This window comes from Anticarsia gemmatalis, chromosome 9 (assembly GCF_050436995.1).
Source record: "Anticarsia gemmatalis isolate Benzon Research Colony breed Stoneville strain chromosome 9, ilAntGemm2 primary, whole genome shotgun sequence".
Taxonomy (NCBI): domain Eukaryota; kingdom Metazoa; phylum Arthropoda; class Insecta; order Lepidoptera; family Erebidae; genus Anticarsia; species Anticarsia gemmatalis.
This window is the reverse complement of record NC_134753.1, coordinates 3,403,421-3,425,191: the sequence shown is the minus strand read 5'-3', so window position 1 is coordinate 3,425,191 and position 21,771 is coordinate 3,403,421. Positions and strand designations below refer to the sequence as shown.

The 21,771-nt window shown below is 32.1% G+C and overlaps 1 protein-coding gene across 1 annotated transcript in view; it reads left to right on the top strand.

Annotated features, from left to right (window-relative positions):
• LOC142975426 (uncharacterized) overlaps nucleotides 1–21,771 on the top strand; it is an 87,150-nt gene that overhangs the window by 54,760 nt on the left and 10,619 nt on the right. The window contains exons 2-5 of the mRNA XM_076118248.1: nucleotides 1,980–2,090; nucleotides 2,631–2,802; nucleotides 8,315–8,581; nucleotides 11,207–11,376. Of these exons, the coding sequence (XP_075974363.1) occupies nucleotides 1,980–2,090; nucleotides 2,631–2,802; nucleotides 8,315–8,581; nucleotides 11,207–11,376 (720 nt within the window). The remainder of the gene's footprint in view (nucleotides 1–1,979; nucleotides 2,091–2,630; nucleotides 2,803–8,314; nucleotides 8,582–11,206; nucleotides 11,377–21,771) is intronic.

Sequence of the window (21,771 nt, the reverse complement as noted above, 5' to 3'; positions counted from 1 at the left end):
TTTTTAATTTGTATCCATACAAAATCACACATGTTCAATTAAGTCACTCATTATAAATAACTATTTTAGGCAGCGGACTTAATTAATTTAGTCACGATTGAACTCTTAGTGTAATTTATCAAATGGTTAAAACAACTATAAATCATTTATCTCGTATCTCTGTTTGATCGTATCGTTGATTTAATGCTGTTGACTGTATTTGGAAACTACTACTTACTTTACTGTACATTGTACAACTATGAAAGAAAGGACCAGCCTGCATCTTTTGAAACATTGCAAAATTAATCAATTAATATACCATACATACCAGTAGCGCGATTCTGTACAGTCGGTACTGTCGAGTATCGAAAGTTTGACATTTAAAAATGTACTGCCAAAATAGTTCCTACGACGCCCGTTAGGGGCGCTGATCAGATTTTGTATGGAAAATTTTTCGATAACTAGCCGGTTGTCGAAAGTCGATAGTGGTAGAGAATCGAGTTACAGTTCTTCATGCCGTGTCGTACTTTTTTCTTTTTCAATATCGGTTCATTTTGGCATTTTGAAAGGACAATAAACACACAGCTACATTTATGTATAGACAGTAAATTATTTATTTATAAAATAATTATAATTTTATCAAAAAAGCATAGAATAAATTACTTTATCTTGGTTTTACACAATAAACATAACATTTTAGATAACTTCCGTTCATTCGTTAAAGTGACTTGCTTCACATTCAACTCATTCACTGATTAGCTATTCAAATATTCTATTTAAGTTATATACTAATTTAGAATACGTTCATTATTATCAAAATTCTAGCTTAACAGGTCTAAAATAAACTGGTAGACCGAATATTCTGGAAATCGTGGGAAAAAGTCTTTGCCTAACCGATGACGGTAGCTTCTGGAAACTAATTCAAATATAATATAATTCTAATAATATTCTTTGGATTTACATACATAATTATCACACCTGTTATAACCAAAGGTGTAGATAGAGGTATGAAAAACACAAATATTTCGCTGTTAACAATTTTAGTCCCATGTAATAGGGAGCGAGCTTATTGTCGTTTAACCGCGCGAGAATACTTTAATATAATTTAGAAAATATCAATAGTACTTTGCCCGACTCAAGAATTGAATCCGAGACCTCATGATCAGCGGTTGATTACACTACCAACCGCTTTACAGAACCAGCCACAGTAAAGTTATGTTACCAGTATAAATGTATATTCCTCACATAAGTATTGAATAAAACCTAGACTTTACCTACAAAAACAAGTCGTATCTCCACATTAAACTTTTAATCTATGTCGTTTCGGATTAGAGAAATGCGCCGGCAATTTTCATTGCGTTTATGATAATGCAGTTACGAGTATTGCGCTCAGAACATTTTGCTAATGCCTCTTGATATGAGTGACTGTTATCTTTAATTGAAATCCGGCTTGGTTCTAGGCTTCTTTTCGCTTTAAATCCTGTAATAAGATCGGGTTTTGTTCACGTGTTTATGTCTGGTAGTCTGCTTCTGTGAGTCTAATTTGTTACAGTTTGTTTTTTTTGTTTGAAAGCTAGATCTTGTTACTTTAGTAGTTAGTAATCTAGAGATTTGTGTTGTTAAGGTTAATAAAGTGATTTTTGCGAGTTTTTATTGAAATTATCTTTTGACTACTACTTTGCTTTTGACTATGCTATTTGACACTTATTAGTAAATAATAAATTACACAGAATATTCTGTAATGTTTATGTATTATCTCGGCCAGCGTGCTAAGTATGATTTTCGCCACGCTATGAAAATAAAGTTTCCAAAAATCTATTTAATAATAATTATCATTTTCTTTATTATCATAGTAAGTCCTCAATCCGCACTTAGCCAGCGTGGTGGACTCAAGGCCTCTCTCTCTCATTACGGGATAAGATCCTTGCCCAGCAGTGGGATATTTATAGTTAAAATTTATTATTCCCATAATATTTATGTTATATTTCTTTTGTCACCAGATCCGACATCGGTTCGGCCTTTTCGACGAAGTCTGCACGTCCGGCGGTGTCCAAGTCCGCCACTGTAACTGGGTTCGATTCCTGCGCGTGTCAGATAACTATGGACCACAAGTAAGTAATAAGCAATAATTTACGGATGAACTTATCAGAAACGTGACTTCATTAATCAAAGCTGTTTCCAATATCGGGTGAAGTGTAGATTTATCGTATATATAGATCATTATTGCACTTTTTATTTTATTTTATAGTAAACAGGTGTTGTTGAATAGATTATATTAAAGTATATTGAACAGAGGACAGACTAGGTCTTTAATTGACACGATCCTCTTAGCTTTAGCAACTGTCTAGTTTGTAGCTTTTTGGAAGTTGGATGCCCTAAGTAAATGCTTAAGCTTTAAAACATAAAAATCATCAATGTAATTAGAAATAACCTTATAATAGCGACACTAATAATGTTATACACAGAAAACTGGTAACTTACTCCCTACGGGATCAAATTCGAGAGGAATCGAATTAGGTTCGAGCGTATGACAAATCTTCTTAATACACGAACTAGCGCAAAATTGAATGCTGAACAAAACTAGATTCAATAGGAATGAGCTTGCTATACACATGGTAACGTAAATATATAAAACTTCGTTCTTCTACCAGGTAAACCTAGTCTGCACAAAAGTCAAAGGCGAGCCGGTGTACGAAGCTGTAAAACCAGTGTCAGCACACACGGAGCTCGTGGTCTACTACCTCCCTGAAAGACCCGAGGAGATGTTCTTCGTGAAGATGAGGAACAACTTGTATAGACAAACTATGGACTCTATTTTAGAAGGTAAATGTTATTTACTTGCTTGTAGCCCTTGAAAGATGTATGCGGATTTGTGACGTCAAAATGCTTAGTCTTAAAAACAAAATATATTATAGATGGCGGGTACGTCAATTGGACGCAACAAGTTTGTATTTGACTAAAAATTTTGATGAAGTGTTTGTATAGTGTTACATTTTATCGGTGGCGCTACACAAAACTAGGTTACCTAAGGTATTTAAAATTGTATCTTCATTTTGACATGTTTTTAGGACTTCTTCTTCTTTAGCTTCCTTAATCAGCAAAAATATCTTCTTAATAAGAATTTTAGAAATAAAATATAACAAAAAATAACTCATCAGTTTCCACCCAATTTCTGCACTAAATAGTAATTAAACATGCAAATAGTATTACGATAATCCGTAATACGACAACTAGATATTAATTTGAGGTGTGAAGCAGTAATCTGGCTTGTTATCGTCTTAAAAGCTGTCAGCCAAAACTCGTTACATACACTCATACATACATACATACATACATACATACATACATACATACATACATACATACACACATACATACATACATACATACATACATACATACATACATATTTGCTAGTTATACACTTCTATTTTCGGAGTAATGATGATCTACTTTCACCGCACATGCCAGCCAATTTCCATACGTAAGAGCAAACATGTATTTAGTTTAATAACGATGACGGAAGTTTGATATTCACGCGTGTTTTGATACGATTTTGATACTGGAGAAAATATTTGGAAATTGATATTAGGTCGCTTAGGGCTTTTTTTTTGGTACAAATAGAAAGCTTGCACTTAATTAAAAGGTTTGTTAAAACTACGTAACTAACACGTTTGTGTTCACAAAATTACAAAAAAATAAATAAAACAAATTTGGTATATAGGTAGCTGAAGACCCAGAATAACACATAGGCTTTTTTATCCCGGAGTTCCCGAGGGATCGGGATTTACATGGGAAGGGTTTCCACGTGGATAAAGTTGCGGGGGGCCTTTATTTTATATATTTTACTAATCAAAAGTAATTTGGAAGAGTTACAAGTCTTTGAAGATTATCAGAGTGTACTTCACTCATTAAAAAATATTGTACATTTATTTAACAACGGCAATAAGTTCCATCAAACGGCTACTTGTAATTAGAGGGTACAAATAATCTCTACCGTTTTCAAGCCACTTCGTAAAAGCTATTAAAAGAAAACCAATCTGCAATATGGTCTAGAACCGTAACTAGAAATGGTCTTTAATCTTCAGCTTATTAGATAACAGTAAAACCGGGCCTAGTTTAAATTTTTATTTCTTATAGCAACTCTGTTAACGAGATTAACATTTCAAAGATAATGTTTATATTTCGCCATTAAATTCGCATAAACTGAAATGTCCACTGGGGTGATAATGTTATCATATTGGTAGTTAAATATTATATCTGTTTTATAGGTTCGGTTTGTATTGAACGATGTTATGGTCGGTGAGCTTATGTTCTTTAATGAATTAGGTTCTAGGCGAATTGTGCCGTCGTTGTAGTGTTTCAAAAAAGTAAGTTTCGCAAAGGGTAAAAAAGGTTGATACTGGTTATTGAAAAACAAAAAAAAAACAAATTCAACTTTAGAAAATTGTATCAATAGTTATTAGCAATCATTCCTACATTATTTTCAATGTCGACTATTCTGTGGAACATAAGTACAAAAATAAATAAAATAACCTAAGTTAATGTCCCACTGCTGAGCAAGGGTCTCCTCCCATAATATGAGAGGAATCAAGCCTTGAATCCTTAAGTCTTCTAGTGAGTACGTTTGAAGAACAATAATGTAAACAGTTCAAGAGTTACTTACAATTACAGTGTCTTTTACCATAAAATATCGTGCCCCCTTTAAAGTTTAATATTATATCTGCAAGTCAATAGACGAAGCTATACCATGGTCACCCTCTTCGTTTAAAATTTTCATTGATCTATAAAACTCATATACGGCTTTATGTAGAGCATTTACTACAAATTGAACTAGTACTAATATGAAAAGCAAGATGATTGCGTTTTGCTAATAAAATCTTAGGTTCATGATGACTTCATTTAAAAGTAGTTTGAAATAGGCTTTGTTGATTTGATTTCTTTATCATTTTCTAGTATACTCTGACATATATACTAATTTTAGATGTGGGAAGTCTGTCTTTTCGTATGTACGTAATAAGGTTGAATATAACGGAAATAATTGAGAATCTGGGATCAAAAACAAGCTACTTTAAAAAAAATCAACCCCTTAGAACACTCTTTTTCATGTTTACCTAAATATAAACATGCACGGGTCAACTAGTCAGAAATATACTTTAATTAAGACATGATCTTTGCTTTTACCGCATACTTTTTCTTTTCTATTCGCAAAAATAAGAGCTTTACACCAAAAAATATGCACAATTTAAGTAAAGCTAATCTAAATTATAAACTAAAACCAAAGTAACAGCCTCGGCATTTAAAATTTACAATCGTGTGAAAACGACCACTTAATGTAGTACTATTTTTTAATTAAGTTAGAACTGAGCATTTCAGTTGGTTGTAAAGTTCGGTATAAAACGTATATTGATTTATTGGAGCGATAGTTCGCACGGTCGAATGCAGGGCGATGAACTTTACAATCTCTTTGTTGCACATAAATAATAATTAAGAGTAGAATGTCAATGTGCGAATTGTGTGCTAAAATTTTTCGGTTTCTCGTCAAGCTAAGATTTGGCAATAGTTGTTTATAATATATTACTAAAAACTGTTTTTATTGACTTAGCAAATATGAAAGCTATGTCTTAACTCTATCTTATATAGTTAAATGAAATTTTAAATCACAGGAATTACATTAATATATGAAATGTCATCTATATTGAGACTTGTTTTCATTTCAAATATTATTTTTTTAATTTTTTTATTACGTAAACTTCATAATTTGCAATGGTACTTTTTCAATTATCGATCAATAAAAAAAAGGAAATAAATTAGCTTAAATAAATACAATGGGATGACTGAACTTAATAAAAGTAAGTAATTAATTCTTTATTCGCACTTAAACCTCCCTTAACGCCACACTACAACTTTCCCACACACACAAAACATAATCCAAAACTGTCACAACACACACACACAACAAACATCGCGATATTATTCCGAAGCGCGATACAGTCGGCACATCAAAGTGCATTCCTACTCCAATCGCGCCGCGGTTCGGTAGTCGACTGTCCCGATCGCTTTTTTATAAAGCCGTACACATTGGGCTGAAATATAATCGCGTTTTGGCGATTTGAATGGCTTTCTTACATTGTAATGGTCACAAGTAATGTTAGCAACACATTTTTGGGTAAATTGTTATGGCTTGTTTGAAATGTTTTCTTGTACATTCTTAACTTAATTTGGTGTTCACAATCATTCTTTGTTTTCTAAGGCTCTGATAATTTTATTAAAGATTGTTACCATAAATATATTATATACATTTTGTTTTGTATGACAAAATATATGAATGTGAATAAGCATTAATTTGTAGGTTTCTTAGGTATCTTCCTTCGCTCATGAGGAAGATATGTGACTTTATTTTGGTACGAATCTGTTTTTGTAAATTGCCAAGGAGCTTTTTGCAAAATTTGAGGAAGACAGATTCTGAAGTCGTTTAAATTAGGTAGATACATATGTCGTGACCAATACTTAAATAACATACAGTAAATTATTTCCTTCGCTTCCCATTCATGTCGAATGGAATTAAAAGACGCTACATAATCAAAGCATCGACTACCGCATTCAAATCCCATATTTTTATTCATAACATGCGTTATTTACGGCCATTGATATGAGTAGCTCTGATTATTATTTAAATGTCGTATGCGTTTAACATTTTCACTGTGTATAGAGCCTTATAGACCAGTTAAGTTACATACGATTTGATAACGCGAGCGGCGTCGTTTGTTCTCTATGTATATTGATCAGATTGCCCCAAGACCATATTATGGAATGATCAAAAATAAAATCTACGAGTTATATTTGTGAAATTTTGCATTTTCATTGGATTTACATAGTTTATTTGACTTTTCGTTTGATTGTAATTGATAAGTGATTTTATTCTAATGCAAGATAGTTCTTTCATTATCTTCATATTATTTGTTGAGAGAGTCTTTCTTAGATTAAACTAATACTATTCTGTATCTTAGATAATAATAAAGCATTATTACTCCAAATTATTTCCCCAATACTGCTACCGATAACCTCAGAAACTATATTTTTTAAAACACAAGTTAACTTTGAGCCTTTATTTGGATAGGCTAAAGTTATGTTACTAAATTCAAATAATTTTGTACTAAATTCCTGCGCAACAGTGTATCGCACATTCACCTGCAAGAATGAATACCATTAAAGAAAATACACAAACAAGCAGGTGCTACACATAACACTACATAAATTCTATGCTCCCTTTTAATTCTAAAATGGACATTGCGACATTTACGGTACATTACTTAAGATAGCGAATAAAGATAGTCGCAAATATGTTGTCGTCCCAACAGGTTGCCCTTTTTTATCTTTCACAGTCAGAAAAAGTTGAAAATTTTCTATCGCATAATTGAATAAATAAATTAAAATCTTATACGGCAGTACATCACTACGCAAATAGAGTAGGCAAAACGAAGCGTAGACAGCCGGCTAGTGAGAGATATTATCGTCTTCCCATCTGTCCGGTTGCCGCTCCATATCGAGTATTTTCTATCCTGGCATCTTGAAATACACTTACCCTATGAACGGATAAAGAAATACAACTATCCTTGATCTAGAGCGCAAACACGCCGCTAATTAGTCCACGCCAGTCCACGTCACAGCACCCCTGATTTATTGCAGGCGACCATTCGATTATAGTTCCGCGGAAACGTCAATACTAACAACTGAAGATCAGGCTTCAATAGTAAAAGTCCGAATTGGGAACGCCAATTAATTGGTATCAAAGAAATTGAAAGACGGGTCGCAATAAACATAAACTGTCTAAAGTTCCATAGCAAAATTTACGGTTGTCAATAAAATTGGTTCATTAAAAATTTTTGCTTGATTGGAATTGTATAAAAACATTTGATCTGAATTATAAAAAGCGCCCACTGCCCGTCTAATCACCGTAAAATTCGTTCGGATTTATATTATCGATAGCTTTTGAGAAACTAATATCAATAAAGCGAAAATATTCAATTTTTAAGAATCATAATTATGTTGTGTGTAACTAAGACGGTATGAAATTATAAATCACGATGTGAAATGTCAAGAGGAAGCCGTGTTATGAGATTTGTGGCTTGTTAGCATATACGTATATTTTAATATCTGATAATGAAGTCTGATTGAGCGATATCAATAAAATGAACTGTTGATGACGTTCCAACCTGTTTAAGAGTGTATTAAACAGGCTTAGCCGATGCTTTTACCCTTCGTGAGAAATGTAAAACTGAATCTATTAATTTAGAATGATTTATGGCTGATTCTATTTATGTTTCTTTGGCAGATTCACCGTTAGATTTATCGACGTCGCTCCTTTCGAGAGTGCTTCTTCCGATATCGCCTCCCTCTGGTGCTGAGGATGAGCATAAATCTGTATCAGGGGATTCGTTAACCTCATCATCAGCGGGTTCTTCAAATGAGCTGCTGGACATGACGCCAAAAATCCAAAGAAGACCGGCAAAGTCTGAAAGAGCGCTGTTGCCGTGTGAAGTGTGTGGGAAAGCTTTTGACAGGCCGTCGTTATTGAAACGTCACATGAGAACACATACGGGTAAGTGTTTTATTTGTATTAACTTTTTTATCGTTTTCATCGATAACTTTCTTTTTTAGATGTATTCTCATTTTGTATGCCCACTAACTGTTGCTTTAATGATCTCATAGTTCAAAATTATCAACTGTGTAATATTCCCTGAAATAAGCATAACCTATCTCTACTTTATTAAATTAAGTTATTTAGTATCGTTACAATTACGTTTTTAGTTGACGATAACAATATAGACTATAGATATATAAGAAAGGCTACGCCTCATTTATAATTACAAGTATCTTTACAAAAACCGATTGCAATTTGTAGAAACCGCACCAAAATTTTAGCAGTATAATATTAAATTATAATATAATTTACTTGATATTGTATTCAAAGCTCATATCAAATATTCACGGGCCGCTGCACATAATCTTCATTGTGTACTTAATTTAACGAATTCTCATATACAATGTGACTTCTTCCGTTCTTATCTTTACTTGTAAAATGTTATATCTTAAATTACTCGTTTATAGTCAGGATTTGGTTAATAATATTTATTTTTAACAACAGAACACGTTGAGATGTATAAAATACACAAACTTTACTAAAATCGCTTATGTATTTTGTTTTACATCGTACACACTTCCGCTACTACAAGTAAATCCCAATGGACAGAGTGATACAAAATAACTTTGTTATAAGTAATAACAAATAATTAACAATTTTCCCCTGCCTGACGCCACCCGAATCATCTGCAATAAATGGACATAGGCCAATGATGAATAACAAATATTGGCCATAAGAACATTGTTTGAATTAAGTAATAGCACTTTGCCATACTCAGGAATTAAACCGAATTGCTCGAGATAAGCAATCGCTTACACTACCGCCTAAATCATAAAGGTAGTCAACATTACCTTGTTTTATATTCAAACTTCATTAAATGCGCCCAAGTCATAAGAAAAAGCGATTAAATATGAATTTATTGATCAGTATGATCGTAAATTGTGCTCGATTAATGAAATCAATATAATAATTTAAGCTTGTTTGTCATTCAATTCGTATAAGCAATAAAATTAGACCATTTTTTGTGAATGCAAATGATTGCTGCGATAATTCAAATATCAACATAGCAATTGATCTGTTTGTATATTTAAAATGAGTAAAAAATAACGAACAAACCTCAAAGAACTAAATCATATAGCAAATTATAATTCAAGACGAAAATATAAGTTGACGAACAATTGTTAAAGTAAATTAATCAAAAAATATTACTCTGCCTGGAATACTTTTGCTACTCATCTACTAAACCAATTCAAATTTGACTGACTGCAACGTCACGGGAATTCGCGTTAGCGTTTGTTGTAGAGTAATAGCAAAAATGTAATTAATATTCGTACAAAATATACGATTGAAAATGTGACAATTTACACATATTTTTGCTCGTGACCAACCAAGCTAATATCATTATGAGCTTTGTTTTTGTTTAGTATTCATTCCACGTAAAACCTTCCTCCTCAAACCTTTTCATAATTAATGCACCCTTGTTTGTAAAAAAGATTATGACGTCATAACCTTTTGCATTTCTTGTTCTTAGTCTCCAACAATATGAAATTCTCACGCCAAAGTTGTTTGATGATTTGTATTTAACATATTAATAACTCATTAAAACGAGTTAGTTTACTGCTTTTGTTATTTAATTAACAGCAATCAAATCTGTGTGGATGTTACTGGTAATATTCTAAATTTGGTCAGTTTGAAGTCTTTCTAGTAAATGACAAAGTATACCTAACTTTGGCGGAAAATGTATGAAATTATCTGCGATTAGTGCACTTTTTTCTTTTAACCAAGGTTTTTTCGGTGTTTTAGGTGATAACTATAGGAATATTATGGTGAATTTTGTATTAAAAGCAAAATTTTTACTGCTGCCCATCACTGGAAATACTATTAATTTCCCATATTTCGAGCTTTTACAGTTGCATATATAAAATTTTCTAGTCGTAAATAATAATAACTAACGTTCGACTACCTGATGTGTAGCATATAATCTACTTACGTAAAAATAAATAAATATCTAGATTTGTAGACTTTTATTGCTCCGAGAGTTTATTTATAACTTAGTACATTTGTAGATTTATAGCTCTTACGAAAAGTAACAGAGTGCACATGTCGATTTTGTATTGGAATTTATAATCAATCAGGGTATATGGTCGTAATTTTGGAATGTTAGTCTGTCTAGACTGTCTGTCACATAATTATCTAGATTAAAGTGAAATTTTAGTCTAAATTCCTGATTTTATTACTGTTTAGAATTACGTCAGCTGCATACAAATTGATTAACTTACCTTGCTTAATTAAAGTAGTTGATAAATGTTGATTTCTTTGATGTGGTATAAATAGACGATTAAAAATAGTCATTGTTTAACATCTAGACAAAATAATGCAATTACAAAATAGCATATTTTGTCTTATTCTAAGTTATAAGTATCTGAGTAACAAAAATTATTTTAGTAGTTTTTCCCTAATATGACATTGAAAAAAATAAAATCATTGAAAAAAAACTTCCTACATACAATATTTTTCAGCACCTCTAATTTTCACTTTTCAGGCTATACTTCGCCTGAAAATGACCCACTCCTTTGTTTCTAGGTGAAAAGCCCCACGTATGCATGGTGTGCAACAAAGGCTTCAGCACATCAAGCAGTCTGAACACTCACAGACGAATCCATTCAGGAGAGAAGCCACATCAGTGTCAACATTGCGGGAAGAGGTTCACTGCCAGCTCGAATCTGTACTACCATCGAATGACGCATATAAAGGTAAGTTGATAAAGCAATTTATGATAATATAGACGTGGTTTTTTGTCTCTTTTAGGTTTGTTAGTAAGTTGTAATGAAATAATTCATACAATGCAAGCTACAAATTGAGTGGTCCTTCTCGTAACCTTAGCATAATTAATTTACCGCCACAATCAACTTGTCGAATCAAGTTGCGTATAAGTTTTTCAAGAATCAAGTAAAGCCTAAATCTCATCATACAAAACTCATCGTAAATTGCTATCCTTGGCCAAGACATTAAAGTCTTTCAACTTCAAAACGAAAACTCATAAGACTTCCATAAGGTGAATCAACGCAACCTACGACCCATTCCCACGGCCATGGTCCGATGACCGTGCCTCGGACCACTGCACGCACTGAACCTGTGTGTGAACTATATGTTACAAACAAAGACTCTGTGGTCATATTCCATACTGCTCATCCATCCATTTAAAGTAGCTATTTTGAAACCGGCCTAAAGATAGATAGAGAAAGGTATTGAGATTCTATAGAATTAATTTGAACACTACTTAATTGAATTCCATCGCACGAAATTCATTTACAAGTTTGAAAACGAATAAGGAGTTTGAGTCTAAATTAAATATTAGTTTAACTAGAAATTACAAAGTCAAAGCCAAAAATTTTAATTGTTGTGAAAGTATACGTCTCATTTCGAGTTTCGACGTTTTTAACATAAAAATATCACTGAAATATTTTTTGGAGATTATTTTCTTCTCGGAGAACTAAACTAAGTCTTAAAATCATTATATTTAAAAGAAGATTCTAATTAAGTTAAGTGTTCAGTCATGTACTTGCCTCTTAATTTGAATTATATTAGGATGTGACGTTAGTTTGTTTTTTATGTAAAAACCTTATCATAGTGCGTTAACTTCGATAAAGATCGTTTGTACCAAAAAATATTATTAAAAATTATGATTTTCGTACAATAATTGTTTAACTTGTTGACGTATCAATAGCTAATTTCATTGTTCTCACGATGAAAAATATTGTTTAGGTATTAATTAGCATATTTTTTGTTTAGTTGACGTACAACAATCACCTTCAAATGATAATAATAATGTAGGTTTTAGAGGAAACTTTTATGTTAACAAAAGTATTGAAATATAAAGGTTTTACGACATTAAGCGTAAGTGTTACCTGAAACCTTTAACAATATTTAATAGAAGAGTAAAGTAATTATTCAAACATTAAAGGACTTAGGTACAATAAAATGTATTTTGAAAACACGATATTTTAAATTCAAATGATCAAAAAGATTTTCTTATCAAGCTTGGAATTAGTCATAAGCTAATTAGGGTATCCTTTACCAAATTTGGTAAGAGATCTGCTCCAGTTTGTTGCATCGAATTAGGCTCAGTTATCAATTTAAGTATATTATTACTTTTTGTTTATTTCTGCTGCGTATGGGTATGGGTATGGGGTATGGGGAAAGGACGTGATTTTGTGTTTCTTTGTATATTATCTATAGCAAATTCTGCCGCCTATTACGCTTATTTACTATGTTCTGTTGAAGTGACTAGCGGCCCGTCCCGGCTTCGCACAGGTGGACAAACATTGTTGTAATTTCAGTAAGGATCCTTTTTTGGAATTAAAATATACTATATTAATCAGTGATTATGTAGCATTCAAATGGTAAAAGAATTTTAAAATCGGTCCATTACTTTTTTAACCAGTACATTCCAAACATACTTATATACAAATCTTTTCTCTATAAAAATATAGTGAAGAAGATTGTAAACGCATTATCTCATCACGTAACAGGCTCAGGTGTACAAAAGTATAGTAATCACAAATACGAGCGTGTCACCATCCCATTTACCATAATGTATTCCTGTAAGAGTCACAGAGTACATCGCAATAGCTATAATTACGGAAACCTACATCGATTGAGAATACGTTTGCGAAACTAATAAAAAAATAACAATTTATCCTTGAAGAACAATGAGACCTATTACAGTTTTTCTAATGATAATTCACATGTTTCCCATTGGCGTATCCTTTTCAGTCTTGTGGTCATTAATTGATGTTTTTTCTACGATTTGACAGTGATTGCTTGCATGCGATGTATATTACTAGGTCTATTATAGTCAGTTCCGTGTTGATGCCTTGTAATAATGCACAATAGATGTCTGTAATGTCTCTTGCATATTCATGAAAGTAAATTATGATTTTTTTTTCAAATGATTGGCTGTTTTTCTTATTTATCTTGATAGCAAATGAAACGTTTTGTTTGTTATTGTAGTATATATTTCTGTCGTATTTAGACCATATATTTACAAGTAGAAAATTGTAGCATTACATGCGACTGCAAAATTCGAGTTGTATCTAAAAAAATATACATATTATTGTCTTCATTTTCAAATATATTTACTATCTTTAAATATATTACCTTTAGTTTAGCTTGATTGATAATTTCGAATAAGCTACAGTTAGTTAGTTATCTATAATGTCCAAAAAGGATATAAAGACCCAAAAATGGAACAAAATTTTGGTCATCACACGTCAAATTCTAAATTACCTTTGATATTTTGTCTCGTTGGCAAAAACTGGCAAAGAATATCTTCGTATCAATACTTATTCGTATATACGATGTTCAAGAAAATTCTTCAGCAATTACTCCCCCAATTAACTTCAATCATAAAGATGGTAGTACACAAAAGTGCTATATTACGGTTCGGTAAAGCTTGGAGCTATGGCGTTACCGTGCTCAGTTCCCATAACGCCCCTCCTTAAGTTTTTACTTATTTAACTATGACCTCATGTGTCCGCGACTTAAGAAAATCACACACGGTGGTTGGGCACAGGGCTGACGCGTACAGGAAAATTGATTAAGGAAATATATTGTAGAGATGAAATTGTAAAACATGTTCTTTTGTAGATTTGTATTTATGTACCAAAATTCAAAACTGTTTTTATCCGAGGATGCCTAATTTGTTTAGAATAATCTTGAAAGGGATCCTGAAGTTGAAGTAATTTATGTTTACTTTATAACAAACACATTTAAAACTCTTATCCCATTTCATAAAAATGGTAAACATATTTTACCTCATATAAACAATTACGCATAAAATTACGTACTGAAAACACAATAGTATTTACAAAGACAAGGTGCTGGACTTGAGCTTACCTTTAATCGTGTCTCAAATATCAATCTAATTTCAAACACCCCAAAAAGTATAATTGACAAAACAACCTGCACCCAACAAAGGTATCGCACCATTCGCACCTGACTCAAAAAAACGCCTCAAAAAAAACTCTTGCGTGTCATCCCTTATTTCTTAAGACGCAGGTGCGGTCACAGGTAGTTACAGTTAAGTAAGGGCCAATAAATTGGCAGGGTTGCCAGGTCAACGTGGGAACTCCTGCGGTCAGTGAGTGTGACGCATCGATAGTGATGTATCGTCGATATGAGACAATGGTTGAGCTATCACGGTGAAATAGCAGTTTGAATTTAATAATAAGATTGTTTTTGAATTAAGTGTGTGAATTAAGAGGGTTCGATAGTGCTTTTAACATAGTCGCTTATATACTTACTACAATTATAATAAATTATATTTGCCGTCTTTATAAATATGGTTTTCAAGTGATAAAGATTTGTCAAACTTTCTGTAGCGTTTCTTTCAGGCATAGTTTGAAAACTCTTAAAGTTGAATGGTGCTTGCTCTACGTGACGTTTTTTTTAGAGATAGTTTGGAAACTATAGGCAGATTAAAACAGTATTAGTATTGAATTCCTAAACTATTTTATTCGTAGTAGCTATGTGTGAAACTAGCTTATGAATAATCTTAAACGTAGATCGTAAAGCGAGTATCTCTGAAAATAAATGGTTAAATTCAAGTTATCATTAATTTTAATATCTTTATTAAGCTACTCATCTTCCGTCAACACGTCTAGTTCAGGGTTAATTTTAATTTTAATGTTAACAAAAACAATATTATCACCTTAAACTTGGCATTGTCAAGGCAAACGTACCCATATTTATTTTATTTACTTAAAGAAGACAAAAGAGTGACGTCTTAAGAACAATGCCTATTGAAAACACGACAAAAAAATTGAGATTTTATGAAAATAACACAACAATTAATTTAGGTGGCGATTAAGATGAAAACATCAGAATCTGTAGAGCAATTCTCTATAGTGGGTACTGTTAAGTATGGAAAGTTTGACATTTAAAATTTACTGCCAAAATGGTTCTTACGGAGCCCGAAAGAGGTGCTGATCAGATTTTCGTGCAAAATTTCTCGATAGTCGATCTCGGTAGTCGATAGTGGTAGAGAATCGAGCTATTATTGGATGCGTTTAAAACATTTTAAGTAGTTATGTGAAAACGTCGCTTTACGTGACGCTTATTTAGGGATAATTTGGAAACTCTTTAAGTAGCATTGTGAATTTCAAACACGACAAAAAATACGAGATTTTATGAAAATAACACAACAATTAATTTAGGTAGCGATTAAGATCGGGAAGACGGAGGCATCTGTATTCGTAAACAAAGAGTAGTGTTCGGACATATCGTAGGTTCATATTAACGTTCACATACGATCGTGTGAACCTGCCACGGTCTGGTGATCTTGCCGTCTTCGGCAACGTCTTTTGAACGATACGGTTTGTGAACTCATGGGAACTCGAATTTCGGTTGTTGTTGAAACAGGGTGTTTTAAAGCAATTGAAATAAAACGTACTTTACGTATTAAATGAATATTTGCCACTATTTTTGCTTTGTATTAAACCTGAATTTGGTCTAGATTCTTCGCAACAAGAATGTATAAGTTTCGCCGTTTCTGCCACACCCTAGTTTTAATTTCACTTCACGCCAATCAAAACTTGATAATTACTTCCTAGTATCTCGTGCATCTACTTTTGAGTAATTATGCATTAATTCGAAAATCATTTCCAATACGGCTGATTTGTCCACTTATAAAACTAATTCATCTTAATCAACCAAATATCATTAAAATATATAATTACGAAACGATTATCAAATTAGTTTTATTTCATCGAATCAATACTCGTTCAAACCTAGTCTAGGAGTCAGCGGACTATCCGATCAGTATAGATTAACTGTATATTTGAATTCGCAAAGAAAATTGATAGTCGATCCTTTATTCGTTCGGTCTTTGATCGATCGGCCATTCTCCCTCGTAAAATGGATCTTTTCAGCTGTCAAAGCGCTGAATTAAACTGGACAGTATTGGACGGCTAGTTAAGTGCAGAAAAGCTAAATAATAATGCAGCGCTCACAATAGCTTGATGGAAGCGAGTGATACACAATAGGCTTGACTTTGGTGGGTAGATGCTTTATGGCCTAGTTATGTGATGTAATGTGCGGCTTTTCAGTGGTTTGTTTAAGTTTCATACAATATAAACTCAAGGAAATGCATGGCTCAATTCATATATTGATTGCTTGTATAGAAATTTCTAGCTGGCTTATTGTAATGTGATATTTACTGACTAGGAAGATTCATTCCTTTCATTAATGAAAAGTATGAAGACAATTAAATAATTTACTATTTCTTGAAAAATGTGGTCGTTATAAATCGACGGCTGTATTCCACATGTAATAATACTTTAAGGGTCGAACAAATCTTTGGTAGGACAAAAAGGTGCGTCACCTGTCACAGCGGCTGATACAAAAGTAGAAGACATTTATATCGATAGTTTTTTTACTAAAAGCAAAAAACTGGGATTAGCCGTTGATTTTAATGCAAGATTAGAGTGGTCTATGTTTTATTATTCTTAGATTGGTGTATGAGAATATGAGTCACTATTTTTTTTTTATTTTCTTGAAATATAATTTCATAATAAAATCAAATATTGTGTAAAAAAAATGAGTTCTACTACTACTAACTATTTTTTTCCACTTGCTATATTTAATCCAATACCTGTTACAGCATGATGTAGATTTTTTAAAATTTTTTTGTTATACGATTGTGAGACAGAAGAAATTACTTAATAGATGTCAAAATAATTCAATTTCCCTAAATCATTTGGCTCAAGTAATATTTAACATTTACAAATAGTTTTACGAAAATCTAATAACATTATATGTATAAATATTCACGCATAATTTTAAAAAAGTAATTCTCAACATTGAGACAATTTCCTATATACAAACAGGATATAACCCAGTGTTTCGGTTTAACTCGTGTGAGACATGAATCGTAACAAGTGACCGCGGTAATCTGCGCTCGCGACACTTGACACTTTTCACTCGTTAGAGCCTCGTTATTTGTTTGTTGTCAGTCTGTCTGTTCCACTGTCCGGTGTTGTGTTCGTACAATTGGTCGCCGCACAAAGAGGGGCGTTGTGATCGAAGTTACAAGCGGTTACTGTTGGTAAATCGTAAGATATTCGCCTTGTTTTTCAGAAATACAGTAATTGGTATTAAGTACTTATTATGTTGCTATTAATATTTGTAGTCTATTTTGAAAATTGTGATTGAAATGCTTTTAATGCATCAGAAATTAAACTTTTAAAACTTTTTATAGTTTCTCAAAGGTTTCCAATTTCTATTTCTATCGACAAATAAATACTTTGATAAGATTTTTTTATTCTTGTAAGCTGCAATTTGTAAATCGCATTCTTAAAATCAATGTAATGAGGAACTACTCGAATTCGACAAAGATAAAATATTCATATTGTAGCAAGATCTTACGACTTGTACCACACAATTTGTGTAACAAGGAGCCGGTAAGATTGGTAGTTGTCTCAAATCAGAACGCGATTTGCGTTTGTCAGTACTGCTACTGACTGACACTTAGTCAGCCATTTATTCAGTAAAAATCTACTTTTTAATTTATGTTAATTTTGTTATTCAATTTAAATTTATTTGTTTACTTGCTTATGTATATTTAATGTGTAACGAGAACGGATTTCATAATATTAAATACATAAGTAAAATCGTAGTTAGAGTGGCATAGTTTCTGCCTGTTGATACAAAACTACACGATTTAATGAATTTATAACCGTATACATTATATAAATAGCAATTTTATTGCGTACCAATCAATATTGTGTACATTTCGCTATATACTTGTATCGCTTCAAGCCTTTTTTTCAAACAAACTTTTTACAAAAGCAAATTGCTTCTAATTATTATTCATCTTTATTACGTAATACTTACAACAATAGTAGAACAATCGTTTAATTACTGTCAGTATAAAGAATATATAAAAACCATTCTCAAACTGTCTTTCAATCCACTATCCCTCTTGTAATTGCATACAAGGACCGTTTTAACCGATTTTAAGGCCCTTATTAGGGCAGGTGCATACAACAGACACGCACCCGCCTTCAATAAGGTTTTTAATGATATTATAAAGGCAATATGGTATCGTAAAAGCCTTGTATCGATTTATTACGGATAAAGATACTTTTACTGTACAAATGTGTTGCATTGTTGAATTAAATTATGAATATCTATTAGGTCTACACCTGCATTATGTCATAATAGATACTGTTTAAGTAGAAATAACTTAGTAGGTATTGAATAAATCTACTTTCCACCTTGACACCGACTTAGCAATTGTTATTTGAGGTAGTAAAAGAAATACTAGAATACTTTAGGAAATATTATTTTTTAGAATGTAGGTCTGTCATTATTAGCGTTAAATAGAAACTAATCTACTTGTATAAAATTGAAACTTGATAGTCAACTTCGTTACAATTCTTTCTCAAAGCCTAAACGCATAATAACAAAAAAATATATGAACGGTAAAAATATGATTTTGTTAATTGAAATTGAGAAACATGTTACATTAATTTGGCGAGAGTCGCATTCCGAACAACATAATTAGGCCCATAATACGCAAGTATCAAAACCATAATACCACTTGTTTTAACAGGAAGTCGGTTTAATGAATTTTTATTGGTTACCGAAGACTTTCGAATAATGAAACGGGGCGTTATATGACGACTAGTTTATGTCTATATACATCTTTGACCGTCGCCGTCGATACCAAATGAATTTATTATAGCCCAAGAGACAGCACCACAAGATAGTCCCATATAAAAAAAAAATACCCGATACTCCACTATCAAAATAATTTGCAATAAATCGCACAAGAACTTGATGAAATTTAATCCGCACGTTCATAATTTTAGCCGATCATAACTTATTTTTCCTCGCTTTTATCAATATAATCAATTTTGATTGCGTGTAAATTGATTCTTCTTAATTTAAACTAGGATACAATTAAATATCTGCTCTGTCATTTCTTAATTATAAACAATATATTTCATACTTTTTTGCAAAACATTAATATCTACCGGTTATTTGTACAATAAATTATTAGCAACAAAAATACGAAAGATTTTCAATAATTGATATTTCGTTTATTTATTAAGCCTACTTCTATGATATATGTGAATTGCTGAGCGTGAGATGCAAACTCATTTTGTAAGCTAGGAAAAGTGTTTATAGTAATTTTGAATATTAATAAAAACATATTTTGAATTTGAATATGGCAGATTTATTATGTTTACGAAGACTAGTTGTTAAAATAGGAACTCGCATGAGCACCTATTTAAGCATTTTAATAAGATGTTAACGATACAAGTGCCAAACCTTTGCAAAAGTACCCCATAAAACAATTTGTTCAACACTGCTTAACAGTAACTATTTATTATTCATATACCAATTGACTATAAATACATATTGAATATAAAAATGTTCATATCCTCATAGCTCTTGGCCTACATCTATAGTAATTAACAAGGCAGCAAGTTGACAATTTAAACTGGTCCATTTTTTTTATATTGCCCCGAAATTGGGGCCCAATCACCATCGTTTGTATGTTTGTATAAACATGCTCGGAAACCAACCGTTAGAGTAAAACGTCTTAATAAATATCGTCTATGTCGTAAGTCTATCAAGTCTGTCATCTATGGTTTTTATTTGACGGTAGATTGAAAAGATACATGTTACACTTAATAGTCTAATTTAAGAATGTTTGTGAAAATTGTAACATTAAAAACGAGTTTTGTTGGTTGTTAAAACAGTTCTAGAGCAAATAATCGTGTTTGAGTTTGAAAATATTGGTTTTACTTGATTTTATGTTGGTGTTTTTGATAGCGCCGTGTTCTGTTATGAATTTAAAACGAATGCGTAGAATAATTGATTTTAGCCCTGAAATTATTTTTGAACGTGGTGCTTCAATACTTTACTGCAAAAATGCAACAGCTTAACCTATAATTTAGCGTATTTTGCAAATGTTTTTCCTACTGCTTTCGAAGCCTTTTCATTGTTTACTTTGCATATGAAATTGTTTAATACTTATATGAATTGTTCACACTATTATATTAATTGTAATTATATTCAATACCTAGGGATCCATGTCTTCAATATTACCGTTATATAAACGGTAGATAACCTTTATCTAACAAACAATAGCGTTTAACTACGATAACTATTATCCAAACTATAATACACGTACTACAAATTCAAATCTAAAGAAATTACCACCAGTTTTCGCTACACGTTAATCTCTAAAGCACTTCAGCTATACATTAGATTAGATAGACGTTCCTATGATCTCGTGCCGCAGTATTCTACAAATCACGCTACCAATAGGCAGTTAGTCATAAATTCGAGCTTTCCCATACATTTTCTATCAGACCGTAAACAATTTGAACGTGTGGCCCTTTCATTTTGTTCGACATTAAAACGCGTAAGTCGAGATTACTAATGTTTCAGTTTTCGAATAGGGATGTTTTGACATGATAATACTTGGGAATAAATTGTGTTTTAGATTCTAAGTTTTGCTTTTGAATGTGTAGTATGTTTGAAAAGCTATGGATTATCGATACTAAAGATAAGTGAATGCGAATCAAACTTTATTTTATGATCATCAACGGTCGGTCGGTGGTACAAATTCGATCTTTAACTCATTGATTTTTTGAGTCTAAAATATGTATAGTAAAATGCAACGTAGTGTTTGGTTTCTATGGGTTTGCTGGTTTGCTTCACAAATTGAAATAAACTTACAACTCTAAAGTTATGAATTTATTTCGTTTTAGTGGCTCTCTGTATGTCACTAAAACACACAATACATTAATATCAAACGCTTGCATTCATAATTACGTCGTCAAATTAAAAAGAAAACCCGATCGAGTGTTCGTGGGCGACTGATAAGGGGTGTTTAAAAACATCATCAAAGTAATATCAACCTTATGAGAATAACATAAAGTATAGATTAGCTCGTGTCGAATTTCATTGTAAATCATTTTAGGCAAACTCGAGTGACATTTCGAAAGGTACTTAACAATTTAAATATTCATTCTCGAGTTGTCGCCTTTTTATCTTTAGGACATGCTGTGTATATTAATTATGTTTTTTTTGTGTTAGGTGTTTTAAATAACTTACCTGACAGTACAGTA